The following is a 21998-nucleotide window of genomic DNA, read 5'->3' on the forward strand; positions in this document are numbered from 1 at the left end:
ATTCTAAGACCATTCAGTTCAACAAGGAAATCCAGGTGTCTGAACTGGAATTAAATTTGGGAGCCACCTGGAGGGTTTACTAACCAGGACAGCTGAGAGTTGCCACTTGGAGAAAGAAAAGAACATCATATCCAGGAGTGGTTAGGTCGAAATTCTCAATTTTTAAGTTGGTCTCTATAACTACTATCATTTTCATCCTGATCATTACCTAGGAAGCAGCTGTGAGGGGGAACTGCCTTAAGATGTGTGGTAGGAGAGGGAGGCAATTGCAAACCTTTTTAAGTTGATTTATGAGGAGAATTCTAAGGCTCAACAATACCAGATGTCCGTGGATGGTAGGAAGCGTAGAAGGTCCATTGAATACTTGACTATCATTCATTTTTGAGTGGCTTTTATGATAAAAGGTACACCATTATCAGATTACAAGTGGTCTGGAAAGTATCAGATTACAAGTGGTCTGGAAAGGTTGAAAATATGAAACAGATTAGTTCCAAGGGCCACAAGGGTATGGCCAGAGTTGGCTGATAAGACTGGAACAGCAACACTGTCACTTGAAAAAGTATCAGCAACACTGAGGTACCACTTGTAGTGCTAAGAAAGGTCGGGGCAGGTGGGGAGTGGTCAAAGGACTAATGTAGTCAGTCTGCCAGGAGTGGGCAGCCACACCCCCTGTACAATGTGAACTCCTTCACCATGATAGAAACAGGTCAACTTTTGGGAGCAGTCACATGTCTGACCTGCAGTGGTAACCTCTATGTCAGAAACATAGAGTCCCTTAAATGGTACTTAGTATGATTGTGAATATGTTGCCGTATTGGATATGATGATAGATTGCAGAAATGGTGGTGATCTGGGTAGTGCAAGCTTGATGAGTCATCTCATTAGAGAACAGGCACCACTGTATATCCATCACAATAGCAAAAATGAAAAAGACTGACAATACCAAGTATTGGCGAGCATGTAGAGCAATTGGAATGTCATATAGTGTTAGTAAGAATGAATAATGGTATAACCTTTTTGGAAAACTGGGAATTTCTAATGAATATCGACATATACTATGCTAGGATTTAGTATTTCCACTCCTAGGTATAGACCCTTGAGAAGGGAGCGCAGAGTACCTTTATTGATAATAACTAAAAACTGTAAACAACCAAATATCCATAAGAGCAGAATAGTAGACAATAGTGGTATATTCACACAATGGAATACTGAACAATATAATGGAAAACATTTCCCTGGTACTGGCAAAAATGTGGAGGAATACTCAAAACAATATGTTGAGTGAAAGAAACTTGACACAAAAGAGTAACTGCTGTGTGATTGCATTTATGTGATGTTTAAGGACAGGCAAAACCGATTTATGGTGATAGAAGTCAGAATGGTGATTATCTGGGGGAAGGAAAGGACACTGTTGGCTGAAAAAGGGCCTGAGAGAATTTTCTGGAATGATGGAAATTTTCTATATCTTGGTCTAGGTGGTGGTCACATGGGTGTATACATATGTAAAAAATTTCACTGAACTGTCCATTTAAGATTTCTATATCTTATTATATGTAAATTATCCCTCAATAAAGTATTCTTACCAAGGAGAAAAAATGTATTTAGCTATGTTGATTAATAATCAATATACAAAAATTATATTTCTATGTATAGGAAAGAATGAGAAGGTAAAATTTTAAAAGCTACCTTTTAAAACACGTGAAACTATTAAAGACCAGGAATAAATCTAATAAGAAATGTGCAAGAACTCCAAGAAGAAAATTGTTAAATATCATTGAGACACTTTAATGAATATGTAAGTAATTGGAAATATGTTTTCTTTTGCAAATTGGAGGACTGAACATGTAAAACTGATCAGTTCTCCTTAAATTGACTTATGGGTTTAGTGTGATCCAATCAAGATACCAGTTGGTTTTTTTTTTTTTTTTTTTTGTGAGGAAGATCAGCCCTGAGCTAACATCTGCCAGTCCTCCTCTTTTTGCTGAGGAATACTGTCCCTGGGCTAACATCCGTGCCCATCTTCCTCCACTTTATGTGGGACGCCGCCACAGCATGGCCTGACAAGCGGTGCGTCGGTGCTTGCCCGAGATCTGAACCTGCAAACCCCGGGCCGCCGCAGCAGAGCGCACACACTTAACTGCTTGCGCCACTGGGCTGGCCCCACCAGTTGGTTTTTATTTAAGTAAATTAACAATATGATTCCTTCCTTCTTTCATCTCTCCTTTCCTCCCTCACTTCCTTCTTTTTTCTTTTATTTTTGGTTGATCTGTGCAACTTAAATGATATTCGTGTTTTCCAGTGAGTATGACGCTTCCCCAAAATGGACTTAGATGATCTAAAGTGGAATGTTGGCAACATTACTGCTGTAATGCAATTTAAATAACAATACAAAATAAAACAAGCAAAAAACCCAAACCCACATCAGTGTAGCAAAATTTTAATGGGAAGGTAAACATATACCATAAGTAAGTGCACTAAACGTTCAGTATAGTGTGTGGGAGGAAAAGAAACAGCAAAACATTTTGTTATCTTTTTATATTGCTGAATGCCATGGTCATGACCAGTGTTGGGAAGATAAGAAAGCAGGTAATGTGTAGGGGCGGGTTGGTTTTTGATTGTGGCTTTGGGGTTGCCTCTCTTGGCATGCTACATTTTGTTACACGCTATTTCTGAGCTCTCTGAGATTTGCAGTGTTTATTTTTTTTTCTTTCTCTCTACTAGCAGGCTTAATACCTGGAATATAGCTAGTGCATACTCTGCTGATTCAAAGCCTGTGTAGTATCACTGGCTTTACTTTGGTGAGGCTAGGGAAGGAACTCTTACGTAGGACTTGACTTGATAGAAAGTTTGTATTCATTATGCCAGTACTGGACTATAGAAAGGGACAAGGGCTTAGGAATAGAGTAGTATTTGGCTGGAGGTTGGGCTTTTGCTAAAAAAATAACAAAGAGGTATAGCAGCATCTAACATCTTGATTGTCCATTTGCTTCAAACACTTGTTTAGCCCCTATATATATCATGTAGGCTCTAGGGATGAAACAGATCTGTGTTTCTGTGCTCCAGATGCTAATGGGAGAGACTGGTTAATTAATAAATGTTTTTGGTGCAGTGTGATAGATGTGTTTATGAAGTCCTTTAGTAGCCAGGAGGAGGCGGTAGAAGGAAACCTACTGAAGCATGTTGTAAGTCCCCGGTGATACAAAACTGAATGTGTTATAAGCTCTAAATCAAAGAGATCACAAAGTCATGACATTCTTTCATCCACCATCTTTTAGTACCATAATTCCACCATATGGTGTGGCTAAGGAGTATTATAATCCACCTATTTCTTTAAAACCCATACTTTTGTGATAATGATATTTACCATATGACAGAATTAAGTTATATGAATATTTAATTATATATATACCTATACATGTACAGACAAAATATAAATATAATTTAGGAAATGGATATTCTTTTATTTTTATATCTTAGGTTACTTTGAGGAGCAATGAGCATGTATCTCTTGAGTCCTAATCAAACAGTTATTACAGTTTGTACCTAATTTTACCTCTGTAAAGAAGGGTATATAGAAATGCTGGGGAGATGGTGTCTTCAGTTTATATCCTTGACTTTCTTTCCTTTCCAACTTCGTTTGTGGAATAGTATAACAAACAGTGCAGGCAAGCTGCTTGATGCTAGAAAGTACGTTTGAGGTCATACGTTCTCTCAAATCCTGTTGGGGAGAGAGTAGGCAAGGGAACCAAAAAGCTTACAGTATCTCATTCCGTTAATAATGTTTACATTACATTATTTGTATGTAAACATACAAATCAAGAGGTGTATTTTCTTTGTGGGAGGAGGGGAAGAAGAAGAGAGTGAGGGAACTGACAATATCGAAACATAAAAAAAAACCTTTCTGGGTTTTAGTAATCTTCTCTGGAATAAGAAGAATATCATTATCTCAGGTCAGTCTGGGTTGTAGATTTGGGTTGGGTTGTTGACAGCTGTGGGGAACATGAGACCTAGTTTTAATCCATCTGATCTTGAGACTGAGTCTCCTTTTGTTATTATTTCATGTGACATATATAGATTTTAATTTTTCAGATTGGGTGTATTTTGTAGAAATTAGGTATTCTCAAGTTTTTCATAACAAATGTCTATGTGATCTATTGCCTGGTCATTATGATATATGTGATCTGGTCTGTAGGCATTATTCAGAAGGGTTCATTTCTTATTAGTATTTGATTATCATAGTAGTAAAAAATATATATAATGGTAGAGGTTCATCCACCAGGAGATTCAGGATTGAGTGTAGTTCTCCTAGACTTTTGACCAGTTTATACAGTTAGAATATGTTGTAGAATCCTCTTTTTAAATGGTTATTGTACATGCCCACTGTTGCTAGTCAATTGCCGGATGTCTCTTCTATCTCTTGTAGATGACCTCTGGCGCTAATTCTTCTCTCTTGTTCATGGTATTGTTGCTACTTCTCCCAAAACTCATTGCTTGTTTTTGTTCATTCATCTCTAATTAATTACCAAGATGGAAATAAGATTCCTTTATTTATACTTCTAAATATACATATGCATTACAAAAGGAAAAAAACTTTCAAATGAAAACATTCCCGTTTATGAATGTCAATAAGAAATTAAATATACCTTCTTATATACAGCAGCCTTTTGTGTTACGTTTACCTTTGTGTACTGTGTGTTAACTTTTCTCTTTTGAGCATAACCTAATTACCTTGTACGTATTCAGTTAGTTCCAGTGTATTATTGTTACTGTATTATGTTATGCTGACCTGTACAATTGCATAGTAGGAACCCTCTCAAGTTGGCTCTTTGACTTTTTATCTCCCCCTTATGTTCTTGAAAACTTGCTTTCTGGCAACTGTGGGGTGTTCTGGATAAATTCTGATTTTCTTCTGCCCCAATTCATCTAAATAAATACCTTCCAAAGAGTTCTGGTATATTTTAGTGGTACATAGTTTAAGAGAGAAAGCCTAGGTGGGGGCTGTGGCTGCATGTGGGAGTTGATTTTGGGGCAGAGAATATTGCTGCTAATGGTGGATCAGGCTTAAAATGACAGAGGTGTAAACTGTTTAAGTATATGAGTTTACTTTGATCTTTACGTTTTAACATATGTTGTTGTTACTTGCTTTTTTTAAATATGTGGTTTCATTGATTCCCAAGGAAAGACTTTATTCTGTATTCACATAAGTTATTTTAAGTAATGATAGTTTGGAATCCTACTACATTGTATCTAATGTCATGTTGTAAATACTGTTGTTAGAGATAAAAGAATAGTTTACTTTTTCCCCATCATTAAGAAGTATAGCTATATTATTTTAACATTAATTTGGTGATGCAAAATCTTTGTGATAAAGATGATGTACCATAAATGAGATTTACTCAAGAAGCCAAAAAGTTGGAAAAACTCATTCTTGCTGAGGTTTTTGTGATTAACACAAAATGGGTCAAGACACCTGAATATTATTTATGCTTATTTAGAATACTAAGTAACACATGTCTTGAGCAGGCAAAATGCTTGGTTAGTTCATATGTGGGAATTAGGGTTTTCTTGCTTAAGAGCAAGAAAAAGGTCATTAAGCAAAGTAGCATTACTCTTGCCGTGTTTAGATATATTTAAGATATTCTGTAAGTGAATTTATTTTGAAGAGGTTAATCTTTTATTATTCGGATATGTAGATATTTATTCCACTAGATTTTTTGCCAGGGAAACTTTTGGGTGAAGAAGTTAACACAAAAGTATTCTCTTCCTTTATTTAGCTGTCGTAGAGTCATAGATGTCTAGAACTGAAAAGAACCCCAGAATTTACCTTATTTAACTTTTTTTATGGGCAAGGAAATTAATGGTTAGAGGAGTAAAAGTGCAATTTGTCCAGTTTTTAATATTTTCTTGATGATTCAAAGTAACTGTTATAAAAACTAGTCATTATGTTATATTGTAAATATATACTTTAATACAATGATTGCTCAGAAAACTTGTCTAGGTGCTATATTCCTTGCACTAAACCTCTAATTTGTTGAAACATAATTTAACACACTTTCTATATTATAACACTGTCTTTTTGTATTTGAAATTTCATTTTTATTAGGGAAAAAAGCTGTATGTCTCTTGATCTGTTGGTATTGCCACCACTATATTCTTAAAGAAAGCTAACCACTACTTGAATCAAGTTAGCGTTAAATATTACTTCCTCAAATATATTATCCAGAGCTTAAGTAATTAAAATAGTTTATGGTATGCTATTTCCTAGGGTACAGCACTAAATTAATACTGTATTTTTTTCCATCATTTTCTCCCCATTTGTGAAGAGTTCTTGAAGCCAGCATAGCAGAAAATAAAGCATGTTTGAAGAGGACACCTACGGAAGTTTGGAGAGATTCTCGAAACCCTTATGATAGAAAAAGGCAGGACAAAGCTCCTGTTGGTCTAAAGAATGTTGGCAATACTTGCTGGTTTAGTGCTGTTATTCAGGTAAGGATCTTTATGCAGATCTTGTTTGGTGGGCATGATAGCAATGGAAAGTGGCTTGGGGTTGTCTTTTTTTTTAAGTTATATACTTTAAACATAACTTCAGGTAAGGTTTTAATATGCCTTTCTGTCTAATGAACTAGTTTAGAGATTGCAGTGTTCCCCACCCTGCTCTGTTCCTCCCTCCCAGGATGGAGTTTTAACAATAGAACACTATCTGTGCCTTATTTGGAATTATTTGTAATTAATTTCTCCTTCCTCCCTGCTGTTAGGAATTGTTGTCAGAATGTAAGGAAAATATTTTTGTATGTCCTGCAAATTTAGGGAAGGATGTAACCAGATATGAAGTCACAACTGTTTTTTTTTTTGAGATTATATTTGTTTGTATATAATGGAAAATGTTATTCATAGAATTATAGTCATTTGAATACTATTTTTAATACAAGGAAGCATTTTATTTGAGGAGGGTATAGATTGACAAATAATTCTCAATATATATGTAAGAGTGATGTGAAGAATAAATATTGATGCATCAAGAATAACACATTTTCTTTGTAACTTGGAAAGCCCTTAACGGAATGTTTTTTGAGCCCCTTATTCTAAAATGAAAAATCTTTGTATGCATAGATATCTATCCTCTTCTCAATTTGAACTAGTTTTCTTTTTTTTTACTCTTTTATGTGATGTGACTGTTGTCGTAATTCTTTGCCATTCTCGTGTTGATAGACATTGATAATGTGATGTCAGATTGTAAAACCTTAGAAAATCTCCTTAAATAAAACAATTTATGAGTAATAATGTGCTCTTAATTTTTATTACCCTTTAAGAAAATTAATATTTCTTTATTTTCCTAATACAATTGAATTGTAGCTTATTAATTAGTGTTCCGGATGAGGACTTTTTAAATCATTGGATGTATATGCCACTTCTTTTTATATTCAAAATATCTCTTCATTTGTAGCTTTTGAAACCTTTTGAAACCTGTATGTATGACAGCGTAAATTTTCATATGATATTAAAACAACTAACTGGTTATGTAGTTCATTTTCTACAAGGTTGTTAATTGTGTTTAGGATATTAATTTGTAATTTTAACATTTTTTCTACTTCAGTGTTACCATTTTCAACTTTTTTCCCCCCTTTTTTGGCTTCTGGCACATGATATCATATAATTTGATTTCCTTTAGTTTTGTGGATTTATACCTCTTTAATACACCATGGTAAACACTAATTAGTGAGTGCTATGCTATGTTATTTGTTTTCTAGGCTATTAAAATGTTAAAGAATATCTGGATTAACATAATTCTGTAATAATAACTTTGTTCCTAGCCTTGATTGCATGTTAATTATTCCCTTACGTGCCAACAATATCTAAAATTTTATTTGCTATCCTAGAATCTCTTAGATCTTCTTGATAGGCTTGAAAGCTATCTATAGCTTTACTTTACTTGCACTATTAGTAAGGTTTTTATATTTCATTGTCCAATCTAAATTTTATAATTCAGACATCATTTTAAAATATGAAGCTCAGTTTTAAGGCTGTGATCTGAGTGTTCGTGGTGTTCTTTGCTGTCTCTATTTGGACAAGTGAATGCTATCTCTGCACTATTATGGCCAATAAATGAGGCTCATTGATTAGAAGTTTCTCTTAGAAAACTGTAAGAAGAAAGAACTTGGAAATAATCAATGTTTGTTAGAATAGTTCTGTTATTTCTCCATACCATATTGTAAGAAAGACCTGTTTGAAATGATAACTGAATTAATATTAATAGATACGGGGATCACCCCTTTCTGTTTTCATAAGGTAAACTTCTCTCAATATCTTAGTTCAAATTTGAATCAGTTGTCCATCTATTTCTTTTGTGTGTGTGTGTGTGAGGAAGATCAGCCCTGAGCTAACATCCATGCCCGTCCTCCTCTTTTTGCTGAGGAAGACCAGCCCTGAGCTAACATCTATTGCCAGTCCTCCTCCTTTTTTTTCCCTTTTTCTCCCCAAAGCCCCAGTAGATAGTTGTATATCATAGTTGCACATCCTTCTAGTTGCTGTATGTGGGATGCCACCTCAGCATGGCCGGAAAAGTGGTGCGTTGGTGCGCGCCCGGGATCCGAACCTGGGCCACCGGTAGCGGAGTGCACGCACTTAACCGCTAAGCCATGGGGCCGGCCCTTGTCCATCTATTTCTACCCTAAGTGGTATTTGCTGACCTTAGCTTTACATTTCAAATTTTTGGTGTATTTTGGTAGGGAGCAGAATGGACTAGAAAAAATTGCTTGTTGTTTTTAAAATTTGAAGTAATTTTCCTAATTTTTAAATTTTATCTTAGATTAGTGGCTGCTTAACTGGTAGCGTGGCTTTACCACACTCCTAACATACGCAAGAATAAGGTACTTGGGATTATTTATTTTTTCTTTTGGAGAAATCTAGACACCTAGGAGAAGTAACCTCTAACCTTGAAAATTTTGGGTTATAATGAAGTATTAAGCTATTGACTTTTGGGATGTGAAAAAAACCTTAACTCTCACATTTTGGAATATTGTGGGTCAGAAAAATATTTGTCTGAAAGATCACTTCACATTTTGTTTTTTTTACTGTAATTATCATATTTTAAGTAGTTTTTCATTTTCATCTCTAGTAATTAAAATCTATTTTTTCATTTTCTGACATTGTTTAATTTCATAGACATAATCTGAGATGTAACAGTTTATCATCATAAATGGAACTTTTCACTTATGAAAGAAAAGTTGGGCAGGAAGTCTGTATTAGTGTTGGAAAATTTTTTTATGTTTTCCAAACGAGTTGGAGCTTGTTCAAACTGTGACGTAAAGGTACTATAAATTTTCAGTTACAAAATTTTCTCAGGGATGGAGTTTACTTAGTTGGAAGGACTAGTAGGAAGCAACTGGGAGTTCTTTTCCTTGTAAGTATATGTACCAATTTTAGAAGTTTACTGAGATTATAAACCTCTAACTTCAGAGTAGGTAGTAGGGGTAGGCTACAAAAGGTAGAGCTTTGTTATACTTGTTCTTTTAGATAGTGGGACAGTATTTTGGGAAAAGAGGGAAACAATGTCAGAAAGGGACTATAAGCAAAGAAAAGATTTTACAGAGAATGGCTTAAATAATCTTTTGGATGCTAGCAATATTAGCCTGATTGTCTTTAGATTGGGTACCTACCCCTTATCTCGTCAGGACTATTTTTATCCTGTTCAAATAGAAATTTTATGTAGAAAGTACTAATTGGGGCTGCTTTCTCCACTAGGGTATCAGTGAATGAGGTAGTTATTTAGAGGTATATATTATCCTCTCTCGCTGGTTTGGGGTGTAATCTGTGGATTCTAATGATGATTCTTAGCATTTGGATGCTTCTGAGATGCTGAGAAGAAAGGTGCTTATACTTCTCAGTTTGCCTGGTACAGTCCAGTTTACTCCTATTGTAGATCCACCGGTGCCTATTAATTAGTCTTAAAGCCCTCTTTCATACTCAGAAGAGTTGTGGGTTGGATGATAAAGGATATGGTCACCTTACTCATAAATCATATAACTCCAGGTTGACTAAAATACAAGCATCCTGTGGGCAGAGAACACATCTTCTAGGTTATTGTTCTATACCAGTATATAGTACAATGTCTGACACGTTGGAGGAGCCCTTTAAGTAATTATTGAATGAGTAAATGAATGAACCAAAAAGGAGCATATATTATTTATGGTGGAATTGAAGACTTAAGATGCTTCTATCACCCTAATGATGTATGGGATTGAAAAGATGCTGCAAGTGTTCAGAAAATTTCAGGATATCATTTAACATATTTATTCACATTACTTGCTCTTATCTCTTTAATTTTCATCAGAGAACCTAAGTACATAATTCAAAGAGAAAACCAAAAATCTCATAGCAATAAAAAGCTTACAGTGAAAAATAGCAATAATCTGCCCCAAACCTCCCCACCGCCTAGTCCTGCTTCTTAAAGGCAACTACAACCAGTTCTAGCTGTTTCTCCTGTTATCTTCACTTTTTTAAATGGCATGCCCTCCTGCTGAGATAAATGAGGATTTAGCTTTTTCATTTCACCTACCTAGAATTGGCTTTCCTTTCATCTCCCAACATAGTTATATCACAAGTTAAAAATAGTCAGTAGTGTTGGCATTTTCTATGACTTTGTCAATATTACAGTGATTTACTAGGACTACCCCTCTGTAATCCTTTGTTTTCCTTTGCCACTTTTTTTTTCTTTCTATTTTCTATATATTCATTCTTAAAACTCCAAATGCTCCAACGTCTCTGTTATGGTCTTATCAACAATATGTTTTATTTGCTCAAACATATTAGATCCATTTTTGGGGGGTGGGGGGACTCCTTTACCATAGAAGATTTCTCTGCCTCAAATCCAGACTGGATTCTGATTTTTTGTGTTTTAAGCATGGTTGCTGGGTTTCCAAAAGCAGGTCTAGAGAAAGGGGATTAGGGGAGGGTCAATTGGGGCTCAGTTTGCAGGTTTTTACTTAATCCTCCTATTTGTAGCAGTGAATCTCACCCTCTCTCCCTACCCTGACACACTCTATGACTGATTTTTCTGAACCTGAGTCAGTTAAGTTTAGTTATATCCAAAGACTACATTTTCTATATTCCACAGAAGGAGATAGTAGTTGTCTGACTTTTCTGGGTCTGGGAAGGACATAGGGATTTAATTGCTCTGTATACAGACTTTCATCTTTTAATTATGCCATCTGCTTTCGTCCCTACCTCACCTTGAAACTTACGTGATACCATTTCATTTTTTTTAAATCCACCAAGGAGAATTTATCTTGCTTCTCCTTAGTATCCTCCGTTATAGACAGTTTATATCTTCCTTTGCTCTCTTGTCATCACTCTTTTTTGTTTTCCACAAATTGTTTGAACTCTAATCTCAAATAGCTCTCTGCTCTTAGCAAAAGTTTAGCCAAACTCTGTTTTAGCAAGTGCTCTTCAGAATTCACATTTTAGCTTTAGACTGAATGAAAGGATACTTGTTTTCAGCGTGCATCAATCATAAACACAATTTAGCCAGTAGTGATATTTACTCTTTCCCACCCCTTCTGAAGGAATATGTTGATCAATACTGTTATGACTGTGATTTAGAGTACCTAGTGCTTTGTACTTAAAAAAATTATTTTCTATGATTTGTTGTAATGGTCACAAGTTCTACTTTGGTAATAGCTTATTAGATTGTTATAGACCATCTACCATGGTCATATTTTGCTGGGCCACAAAACAAAACAAAAATAAAACCAAGTTTTTGAAGGCATCACGTAACCCTAAAGCAGTGAGGAATTTTAAGGCTAAACTCTGAGAGAACAGGATGTTCAGAGAGTAAGCTTCACATTTTGGGCTGATTTTATCCTTAAGGCAATTCCAGAAGTGGTTGCTGAATGGCTGGGAAGCTAAGCAAGACTTGGAGCCCTAGTAAACACCTCAGACTTTCAGTTAGAATTCTAAAGGCCTAGAACCTAGGATTAACTGAGAACTGAAAATAGGCCAGGCTTTATAGTTTCTGAATTCCTGCTTCATCTCAGAATTGATTAGATTAAGTTGATCTGGGATTGCAGATGGCCCCAGTCTTGCTGCCTGCCAGAAGCAAATGTAAATTCTGTTAGAAGGTAATATCATCTAGAACTTTCAATTTTCTCCAGTTTTTCACATATAATGTCTAGCACTCGAATCAGCCATGATCAGTTGTACCAGGAAATAAGATGTTTCTAAAAATTAAGAGAAAATAATGGGCAATAGAAATATACTTACAGGAAGCCTGAAAATTGAATTGTTTATGATAATAACTATTAATATGCTCAAGGAATTAAAAACAAGATTGAGAATTTTTTATTTTTATTTTATTGAGATCATATTGGCTTTTAACATTGTGTAAATTTCAGGTGTACATTGTTATATTTCAGTTTTTGTATAGATTGCATCGTGTTTACCACCAACAGTCTAGTTTTTATCCATCACCATACACGTACCCCTTTTGCCCTCCCCCCACCCCCTTTTCCTCTGGTAACCACAAATCTGTTCTCCTTATCTATGTGTTTGTTTAAGATTGAGAATTTTGATAGAAAACTAAAAACTATAAAAAAGAACAAATAGAAATTTTAGAACTGAAAAATATACTAAAGTTAAGAAATCAATGGATGAATTATAGCAGCATGTTAGACACAACCGAAGAGAGAATTAGTCAGCTGGACAGTTGGTCTGAAGAATATTTTCAGACTTAAAGCCGTGAAATACAGATAAGAGCATATGAGATATTTTGAACATGTTGAATAGTACTCACATAGTCTATTTGTGGTTCCAGAGGGAGAGTTAAAAGGCAATAGGGCAAAAGCAATATTTGAAGAAATGACTGAGAATATTCTAAACGTGATGAAAGATCAAGCTGCAGATTCAGGAAGCCATAGGAATCAAGTAGTATGAACATAAAGAATACTGTGCCAACACACATCATAATAAGACAGAAAAAACTATAGACAAAGAGAAATTCCTAAAAGTAGCCAGATGGAAAAGATATATATCACCTCTAAAAAGGAGCAAAAGTAAGTCTAACAGCTGACTTCTCAACAGAAACACTATTCTTTAAAGTGCTGGGAAAAAATAACCAGCCGTATAGAATTCTATAACCAGCAAAAATATTTACAAAAATGAAGAAAAAACAATTGTCAGTCTAGCAGAAACTGAAATAATTCATCACCAGCAGACCTACACCAGAGGAAATTCTAATGGGTGTTTAGGAAGAAGGAAAATGTTCTCCAGTGGGAACTCATAGCATACTCATAGCATAGAAGTGGGATTGGGATTCTCCTAATTTGTCAATGTTCTCTTTCCAGTTTAAATTCCTCATAAGAACAGCCCATAATTTGTCCCTTACTTATATCCCATTTCTTCAGTACTCATTGCTGCTGGTCGTCTTCTACCATTCTACTGAAAAGGTAGCTTCCCAAGTGACAAATCCAAAGGTTATTTTCCTGCCCTTACCTTCATGGAATGTGGCAACCTTTGAGAGTATTGCTAATCTTGTGCTTCTTAAAATTAAAGTGATTCTTCCATGTACTTCAGAATCCTCTGTGGTACTTTGTATCTTCGATGTACTTCAGAATCTTCTGTGGTACTTTGTATCTTTGTTGAGAGGCCCCTGCCACAGGTATTTTTTAAAGCTCCACTGTTATTCTGATACACAGCTATATTTGGAAGCTCTTGGTTTCTCTACTCCTTTTTCTTCTGTGATCTCATACTCTCCACTTTCCTTACTATTCTTATTTTGTCCTTCTCATAGCTCTTTTTCCTCTGGCTTTTAAATGCTTCTTCTTACCTAAGGTTCTGATCTTGGTCTACTATTATTGTATTCACGTTATTTCTGATTTATAATATCTACTCTCATTGTATTAACCTGCAATCCCAAGATTGTAATCAGAGCAGAGACTTGATATATTTTATTCTCATTGCCTGTCTTCCTTGTGTCTGGCCTGTAGTGAGTGCTCCATAAATATTTGTTAAATGAATAAATAAATGAATTATCTCATGTTCATATTGTTAAATTAAGAAATACTTCCAGATCACAAGATAACAGAAACTGTAGGAAAATTTTTTAGTTATCAGTTTTATGGTTTTGCCTTTCATATTTAGGCATTTAATCCACATCTATATCTATATATCTATATCTGACTCTATTTCTTTATATATACTGGGCCAGTTTTCCCAACACCCAACTGCTAAACAAAACCTTGTTTTCATTTGTGATGCCACCTTTATCTGTGTGTTAGTCAAGTTGGCTAACCCATCTTTACTAAGATTTAATACATTATTGCCTCCTGTACAGTGACTTTCAAATTTTGTAAACTGATTCACAGAAAGGAATATATTTTACATTGTAAAACACTTTACATGTACACATGTATGTAAAATATCTACAACAAAAATTTTACAAACTATACCCTGTGGTGCATTTACTGTGTATGATATGTTCTGATATTTTCCATTGTATTTTATTTCATTTTTTAACCATGTTCATCATGATAACATTAATGGATTATAAGCTATAGTTTAAAAAACAGCTTCAGGAAGCTTTTCCATGGGCATCTTTCATATGCTGTCACTATACTCTGTAATGATCAGTATTAGAGTATCTTGGAGTCACATTTGTATTGTTATAATTATGTATCTGTCTCTTTCTAGGTTGTGTCTCTCCTTGGGCGTAGAGATAATATGTAATTTCTTAGTGTTTCTATCACTGAGCATCTGGCCTGGAAATTTATTTATACTATATTTTTGTAGAATTGGTACCTCTAGACAACTAACTCATAGTGAACATAAAATATCTAAAAAGTTGTAGACTTTATGTTTGTTTATCTTTTATTTTGAGGAAGCTGTTAAGCTAATAGTAATATAAAGAAAGAAAGCTTTAGTAATATAATATAGTATATATTTTTTTGAGTTGTCCATGTATACTTTTCTGCTTTGTAGTACAATAAATATTGTTAATGATCAAGAATAGTATGTTAAAATATAAGAAATTTGACTTTTTCTCAGGGAGAAAATAGGCCTTCTTATGCTAATTGCATCAATTCTGTGTATGACTAGTATAATTGTCAAAAATAAATCTCTGAGACTAGTCATATTTTTACAGTTCTGTTAATAGAATTTCCCCTTAGTTATCTTAAATTGTTGTTCTTTTTCAGTCATTATTCAATCTTTTGGAATTTAGAAGATTAGTTCTGAATTATAAGCCTCCGTCAAATGCTCAAGATTTACCTCGAAACCAAAAGGTAAAATTATAAAAGATTTTTAAGCAGAGTATATACGATATGGTCTTCATATTATTATCTATGCTTGCTTTCGGGGCACTTGCCCCATCAAATCTGAAACAATGTCAAATTTGAATGTCAACCCATTAATCTCAATTAGTAACTTTCTATTCTTTGGCAGTATGTTGTAAATATGAATTTTTATTCACCTGTGTGTCATTTAGTAATTGCTTTTTCTTCTTTTTGGATTGTCAAATTTCAGTAAACTTTATAGGTTACAATTTACAATTCAAGGTCTTTCCTCACTTGTCTCCTGAAAAATTGTGTGGAAATCAAAAATTTTTTCTATTGTTTCTATAGACGAGCCCTTTAAAAGATTAGTTTTGCACTGACTGTCTTTGCAGTGCAAATCTGTAACTTCTGTTTTGTAAGTTAATGTTGTTAGGTAATATAATGTGACAGAGAGCTCAGACACCAGGGCCAGATTGCCTAGGTTCTGGCTGTGAACCTAGAGCAAGTTACTTAATCTGTCTCGGCTCACTTTCCTTAACTGAAAAGTGTAGGTAATAATAGCAGTTATTTTATAGAGTTACTGTGAGAATTAAATGAGATAAAACACCTAAGGGGCTTAGAAGTGCCTGGTACATAGTAAGTACCAGATGTCAGCTATTAGTTATTACATTGTTCATATTAGCTTTTAAAAAGATAAGACTGATTTGCATGCAGAAATTCATGCTTAATAGAAAAAAAATTAATTATGGAGATGATATGCTTGAGTATAAGGCTTTTGTGATCTTGTCATAAAGAATTTGTAGCCCTAAATGGAACTGGTCACGAAGACATAGAAGTTAAAGTTTAGGTTTCAATAAAGTGTTGAACTTTGTGTGAACTATTGTTAGTAGTAATGATACATTATTAAATTATGTTTTCCTTTTAGTGTATAACTTTGAAAGCTGCTTTTACTGCAGACATATGAAACATTTATAATGCAAGCTACTGGGAATATAACTTGATTTATAACCCGCTTTTCAAGCAGTAATCTTTGGGCTATAAAGTGTCAGGCTGATAAACAAGCTATTTTCAAAAGGGTACTAAGATCACCTGACGACCCCTCATACCTCGAGAGAAATTAAGAAAAACCCCTTCAATCATTACAATTTGTACATAAAACTTTTTAGACCTATTGCCTTCCTTTATTGCAATTTGTTAATATCAATGGTTCTCTCTTCTGATGTCTCAGTTGAAGTATGTTTATAATTTACGTGACGTTATTTAGAATTATTACTTCCAGTTAAGTATTCATATATATCTTGACCTTTTCTTTTATGTTCCTGGATTTTAGTGCTTTACTGAGTTTTAATTTCTTAGATGTAGCAGATTTTTCACAAATTGAATCCTCAGTATATGTAAAGGATAGTACCTCATTGGCAAGTGGGGTTTATCCAAGACTACAAGATTGGTTTAGTGTTCTGAATTCAGTGTAATTCACCATATTAACAGACTAAAGAAGAAAAACCATATGATCATCTTTGTAGATGAAGAAAAAGGATTTGACAAAAGCTAACATATATTTATGGCAAAATCTCTCAGAAACTAGGAATAGCAAGAAACTTTCTGATCCTGATAAAAGCTCATTTATGAAAAAAATCTACAACTTATGTAATATTTAATATTGATAGACTGAATACTTTTCCCCAAAGGTCAGGATCAAGCAAGGATATCATCACTCAATCATTTCTATTAAACATTAAACTGGAGTTCTCAACCAGTGCTATAAAGCAAGAAAAAGAAATAACATGTATATTGGAAAGGAAGGAATAAAGCTGTCTTCTTTATGTATATGACTTGACTGTCTATGTAGAAAATCTTAAGTACTCCCCCCCAAAACCAGATGCTAGAACCAAGAAATGAATTCAGCAAGATTGCATGATACAAGGCAAACGTACAAAAATCAATTGTATTTCTAAATACTAGCCACACACAATTAGAATTTTAAATTTAAAAAATACTTATATACAATAGCATAAAATATGGAATATTAGGGGTAAAGTGGGGAAAAGATATATGTGGAAAACCACAAAATGTTGAGAAAAGTTAAAGAAATAAAGTGATATATTATGTTCATGGAGCAGGTGATTCAATGTTGTGAAGACATCAGCTGTCCCCAGTTTAATCTGTAGATTCACTGCAATCCCAGTCATAAGTGCAGCAGGCTTTGTTATAGGAATTGACAAACTGATGCTAAAATTTACATGGTAAATCAAAGGATGTAGAATAGCCATAGAAATTTTAAAAAGAAAGACAATGTTGGAGGAATTATCAGACTACAATGATCAAGACACTATGTTATTGATGAAAAGATAGTTATATAGATCAGTGGAACAGAATAGAGTCCAGAAATAGACCTACACATACAGGGTGAATTGATTTGAATCAAAGTTGCCAAAACAATTCAGTAGGCAAAGGAACAATCTTTTAAACTAATGGTGTCATAAACAGAAAAATAATTCTCAACACTTACAGGACACTGTATTTGGGAAAAAAAATTCATAATGGGATGTACACCTAAAAGGAAGAACTAAAGCCATAGAAATTCTTGAAGAAAGCATAGGAGAAAATTTTAGTGTCCTGGGTTAAGAAAAGATTTCTGAAGTAGGACAATAAGAAGGCACAAATCGTAAAAGAAAAAATTGATAAATTGGACTTCATCAAAATTAAAAACTTGTAATCTCTGAAAAATTCATACAAAATGAAAAGGCAAGCCACAGACTGGGAGAAAATATTAGCAAAACATATATCAGATAAAGGAATTGTATCTAGAATATATACAGAACTTGTACAACTCAATAATAAGACAAATAACCTATTACTGTATTGGGAAAATATGTGAACAAATATTCACTAACGAAGATATGCAGATTGTAAATAACTACATGAAAAGGTGCTCAACATTATTAGTTATTAGGAAAATACAAATGAAAACTAGAGGTGCCACCGTGTACCCACAGGAAAAACTGAAGTTAAAAATATAACCCATATCTAAGTGTTGTAGAATGTGGACCTAGAACTCTCATTACACTGCCAGTGGGAATATAAATAGTATAATGCCTTTGGGAAACAGTTTGGTTGTTTCTTGAAAACATCTACCATGCAACCTAGCCCTTTCCCTCCAGATTTTTACTCAAGGGAAATGGAAGTGTATGTTCACACAAAGACATGTACAATAATATCCACAGGAGCTGGAACAGGTTAATTGATAAATAAGTGTGGTATATCCATACAGTGGAATACCACTGAGCAATAAAACGGAATGAATTATTAATGCACACAATCGTATGAACGAAGCTCAAAATATGCGTATTGCAAGAAACGAGAATGAAATGAGTATATAGTGTATGATTTGATTTATATAAATTGCTAGAAAATATAAAGTGACGATGGTTGCCTGAGGATGATTACGTAGGGGAGTGAGGAATGAGGAAACTTGTGGGTGATGGATAGGTACGTTATCTTGATTGTGGTGATGCTTTCATGGATGTATACATGTCTGAAACTCATAAAATTGTACACTTTATAATGTGCAGTATAATGTATATCAGGTATACCTTGATAAAGCTGTTTAAAAATAGACAAAGAATAGTGTTTGAATAGTTTTTATATGTGGTAGTATTTTCATAATTTAACCAAACGCAGTAGCTGCTCTTAACATCATTTACAGTTTTGCCTTTTGAAATTAAAAAAGATTTTCTAGTCACAGGAATTGGCTGAGAGCAAAAGTGTTTCTTTATAGTGAAGTATTTTACTTTTCAAATATGCTTCTTAGCAGAATTTTACTTAATTTTCAGAAGTCATTTATTTCATCCTTGTTACTTGGCAAGGAATGTCTCAAAAAGCTGCGTTGACTTAAGTGTAGTGATAAAAGAAGAAATTGATCTCAGGAAATTAAAGCTATTTGTGGAAATTATTTTGTGGATTAAAATTCTTAGTATTTACACTTTTAGACCCTATTTATATACGGCAATTGTGGGGAAATAGGAAGTCCCGCAGAAAAACTATGTATTAGTTTTCAATCTCATTTAAAACTTTTGCTTTTAACCCTTATCATTGATCATGGAATTTATTATACTTAAATAAAATCTGTGTTTTCCATAACTTAGCATTTTTTATGTCAGACAGTGCACTTTGTGATTGCTATAATGGTATATAGATTTTGGATCAAATGATAAGCATTTTATTCTCTTACACCTATTCCTTTTTTTTTGCTGAGGAAGATTCACCCTAAGCTAACGTCTGTTGCCAATCTTCCTCTTTTTGCTTGAGGAAGATTTGTCCTAAGCTAACATCTGTGCCAGTCTTCCTCTATTTTGTATGTGGGTACCACCATAGCATGGCTGTTGATGAGTGGTGTAGGTCCGTGTCCAGGCATGGAACCCACGCCACCGAAGCGGAGCACGCTAACTTAACCACTAGGCCATGGGGCCGACCCCTACACCTATTCCTTTTTTTTTAATGCATTCTGGGAGCAACTATTTCTACGTTGATCCTATTATTCTGGATGGCAACTATACACATACACACGCCCCCACCCCCTATAATTTTATGATGTTGAGGACGCCAACTATGCAGACTTGGAAAAGGTTTTCTAATATTTAAATAGTATATATAAGCTTTATATGTTAAAATTGTTATTGCAAGAGCTAACTAGAGTACGAACTACCTGTCTGATTTGTTGCCATAAAGTATTTCACTAATAAGGTATGTGAATTACATTCTTCTAAAAAGGTCTCCTTCTTGTTTTAAAATAAATTGTTCGTGTTATTTAATACTGGGTTTTTATTCTTTCTGGAGGGTTTCGTTTAATCTACCAGTAAGAATTGAATGCCTGCCTTGTGTAGCAAAAAGTTGTGGAAGAGATATGGAAGTTCTCTTTGAGAAGCTTAGAGTCTTTTTGAGGAACAAAAGTTAAATAAGATTTCAAAGGAACACTAGGAGGAGGATACATTAGTCTAATATTAGGATCTAGTCCAATTACTTGTCAGACTTATGTTAATCTGATAAATAAGATCATAGGACAGTGGCAGATGGTGATTCATTGCTCAGTGAAAGACATTCATTTCAGAAGATTTGGAGTTTGAAGGGATTGTTGACTTTGAGGGGTCTGGGAAGCCTTCGGCGGGGGTGGCGGGTGATTTTTGCCTAAATGGGTTTATTGAGGTAAAGTACTTAACAGTGCCTGGCACGTAGTTAGCACTCATTGAATGTTAGCTGTTGTTATTGCTGTCCTCAGTAGCAGCTGGGCCTTGCTGAATGGAAAGGACTATAGTAAACAGACTTGAATAAGGGGGATGTTCTTGGCTGGGTAATGACATGATTTGCTATGAATATGTGGCATTTATGCTGGAATTGTGAGCTTAGCCTAGGTCCTCTGCTGTTTTTGTGCTTGACTCTTTCTTTGAGAGTCCTAGATGACACCAATACTCTTGGTTAATTATGATATAGGAGTGCTGGACTCAGCCCTGATCTATGTTAGTTAAATTTTTGGTTAATTTTAAAATGAATATCTGTTTACCAGTAAAGATTTTGTCAATCTTCACTTAAAGGTTTTTTCTTTTATTCCAATAGGAGCATCGGAATTTGCCTTTTATGCGGGAGCTGAGGTATTTGTTTGCACTTCTTGTTGGTACTAAAAGGAAATATGTTGATCCATCAAGAGCAGTTGAAATTCTTAAAGATGCTTTCAAATCAAATGACTCCCAGCAGGTAGCTTTGTTGTACTTGTTTGTTTGTTAACCATTTGAATTTTATTTTATTTGATCTTTCCATAAGCAGTTTTTTCAAAGATACATGACAGTTGAAGATATGGTTGTTCATCTTTATTAAAAGTAAGCTAGAGCCATTTAAAACATTATTTGGAAGATTTACTTTTAAATTAAGAAAAAAGTAATTATGATCTTGAAAGTGTTAAGATAAATGAAGTTGTAATTTATATTATGATCGAAATTGGTAAGTGAAAACCATGGGTAAAATTAAGAATGTTCTCAAATGTGTAATTAGAAACCTTCACGAATGTGTGATAATCTGCTGCCAGAGTAGTACCCATGCTTTTATGTGCCTGTTGTTGCTGCAGGGAGTAGTTTTCCTGAATTACTCAGAAAAGATCTCTGAAATATATTAACTTTGTTATTGTTGCTTTTGTTTTTCAATCTTTATGTAGTGTTGTTTGGTGACTTTTTAATCCATTTCTTAAAAAGAATATTGGGAATTTTCCTATAAAATAGGAAACGTCTACAGACAAACTAACATTTTCACATATAAATGAGAAAGAGAAATTAAAGAAGCAATAACAGAAGACAAGCAAAGAAAGTAGCAAAGAATAATAGCAACTGTGTTGGACATACGGCAGTGAGGAAGAATAGTAGATAAAACAGTATTTCAGAAGAGATGCAAAAAGCCAGTGCTCTAGCAGTGTGGTTTCCGTAGCTCTTGGATGTGTATCTGTTACGTGGATGGGTCGAGCGGGTGTTTGGAGGAGGGTTCTGAAAGATGTCTGATTCTGCTGTTGCCTTCCTTGTTCTTTTTATTTTGTTTTTTAATTCAGATTTTATGGCAGAGGTAAATGAACAAAAAAGGTGCTCACATCAGAATTATTTTTTGGTTGTTTTAAAAAAATTTCTAACAATGTTCTAGTGCCCATCAGGTTTAGTGTCTTAATCTTATCTGTTAACAACAATGCTTAACACAAGTCAA

General features: G+C 34.3%; 1 protein-coding gene across 3 annotated transcripts in view; it reads left to right on the plus strand.

Moving 5' to 3' along the window:
* USP25 (ubiquitin specific peptidase 25) overlaps nucleotides 1–21998 on the plus strand; it is a 134411-nt gene that overhangs the window by 44355 nt on the left and 68058 nt on the right. For all 3 annotated transcript variants that reach the window (XM_058522941.1, XM_058522943.1, XM_058522942.1), the window contains 3 exons: nucleotides 6324–6486; nucleotides 15186–15272; nucleotides 20874–21011. In XM_058522941.1, coding sequence (XP_058378924.1) covers nucleotides 6324–6486; nucleotides 15186–15272; nucleotides 20874–21011 — 388 coding nt within the window. The remainder of the gene's footprint in view (nucleotides 1–6323; nucleotides 6487–15185; nucleotides 15273–20873; nucleotides 21012–21998) is intronic.

This window comes from Diceros bicornis, chromosome 27, assembly GCF_020826845.1.
Source record: "Diceros bicornis minor isolate mBicDic1 chromosome 27, mDicBic1.mat.cur, whole genome shotgun sequence".
NCBI classification, from domain to species: Eukaryota; Metazoa; Chordata; class Mammalia; order Perissodactyla; family Rhinocerotidae; genus Diceros; species Diceros bicornis.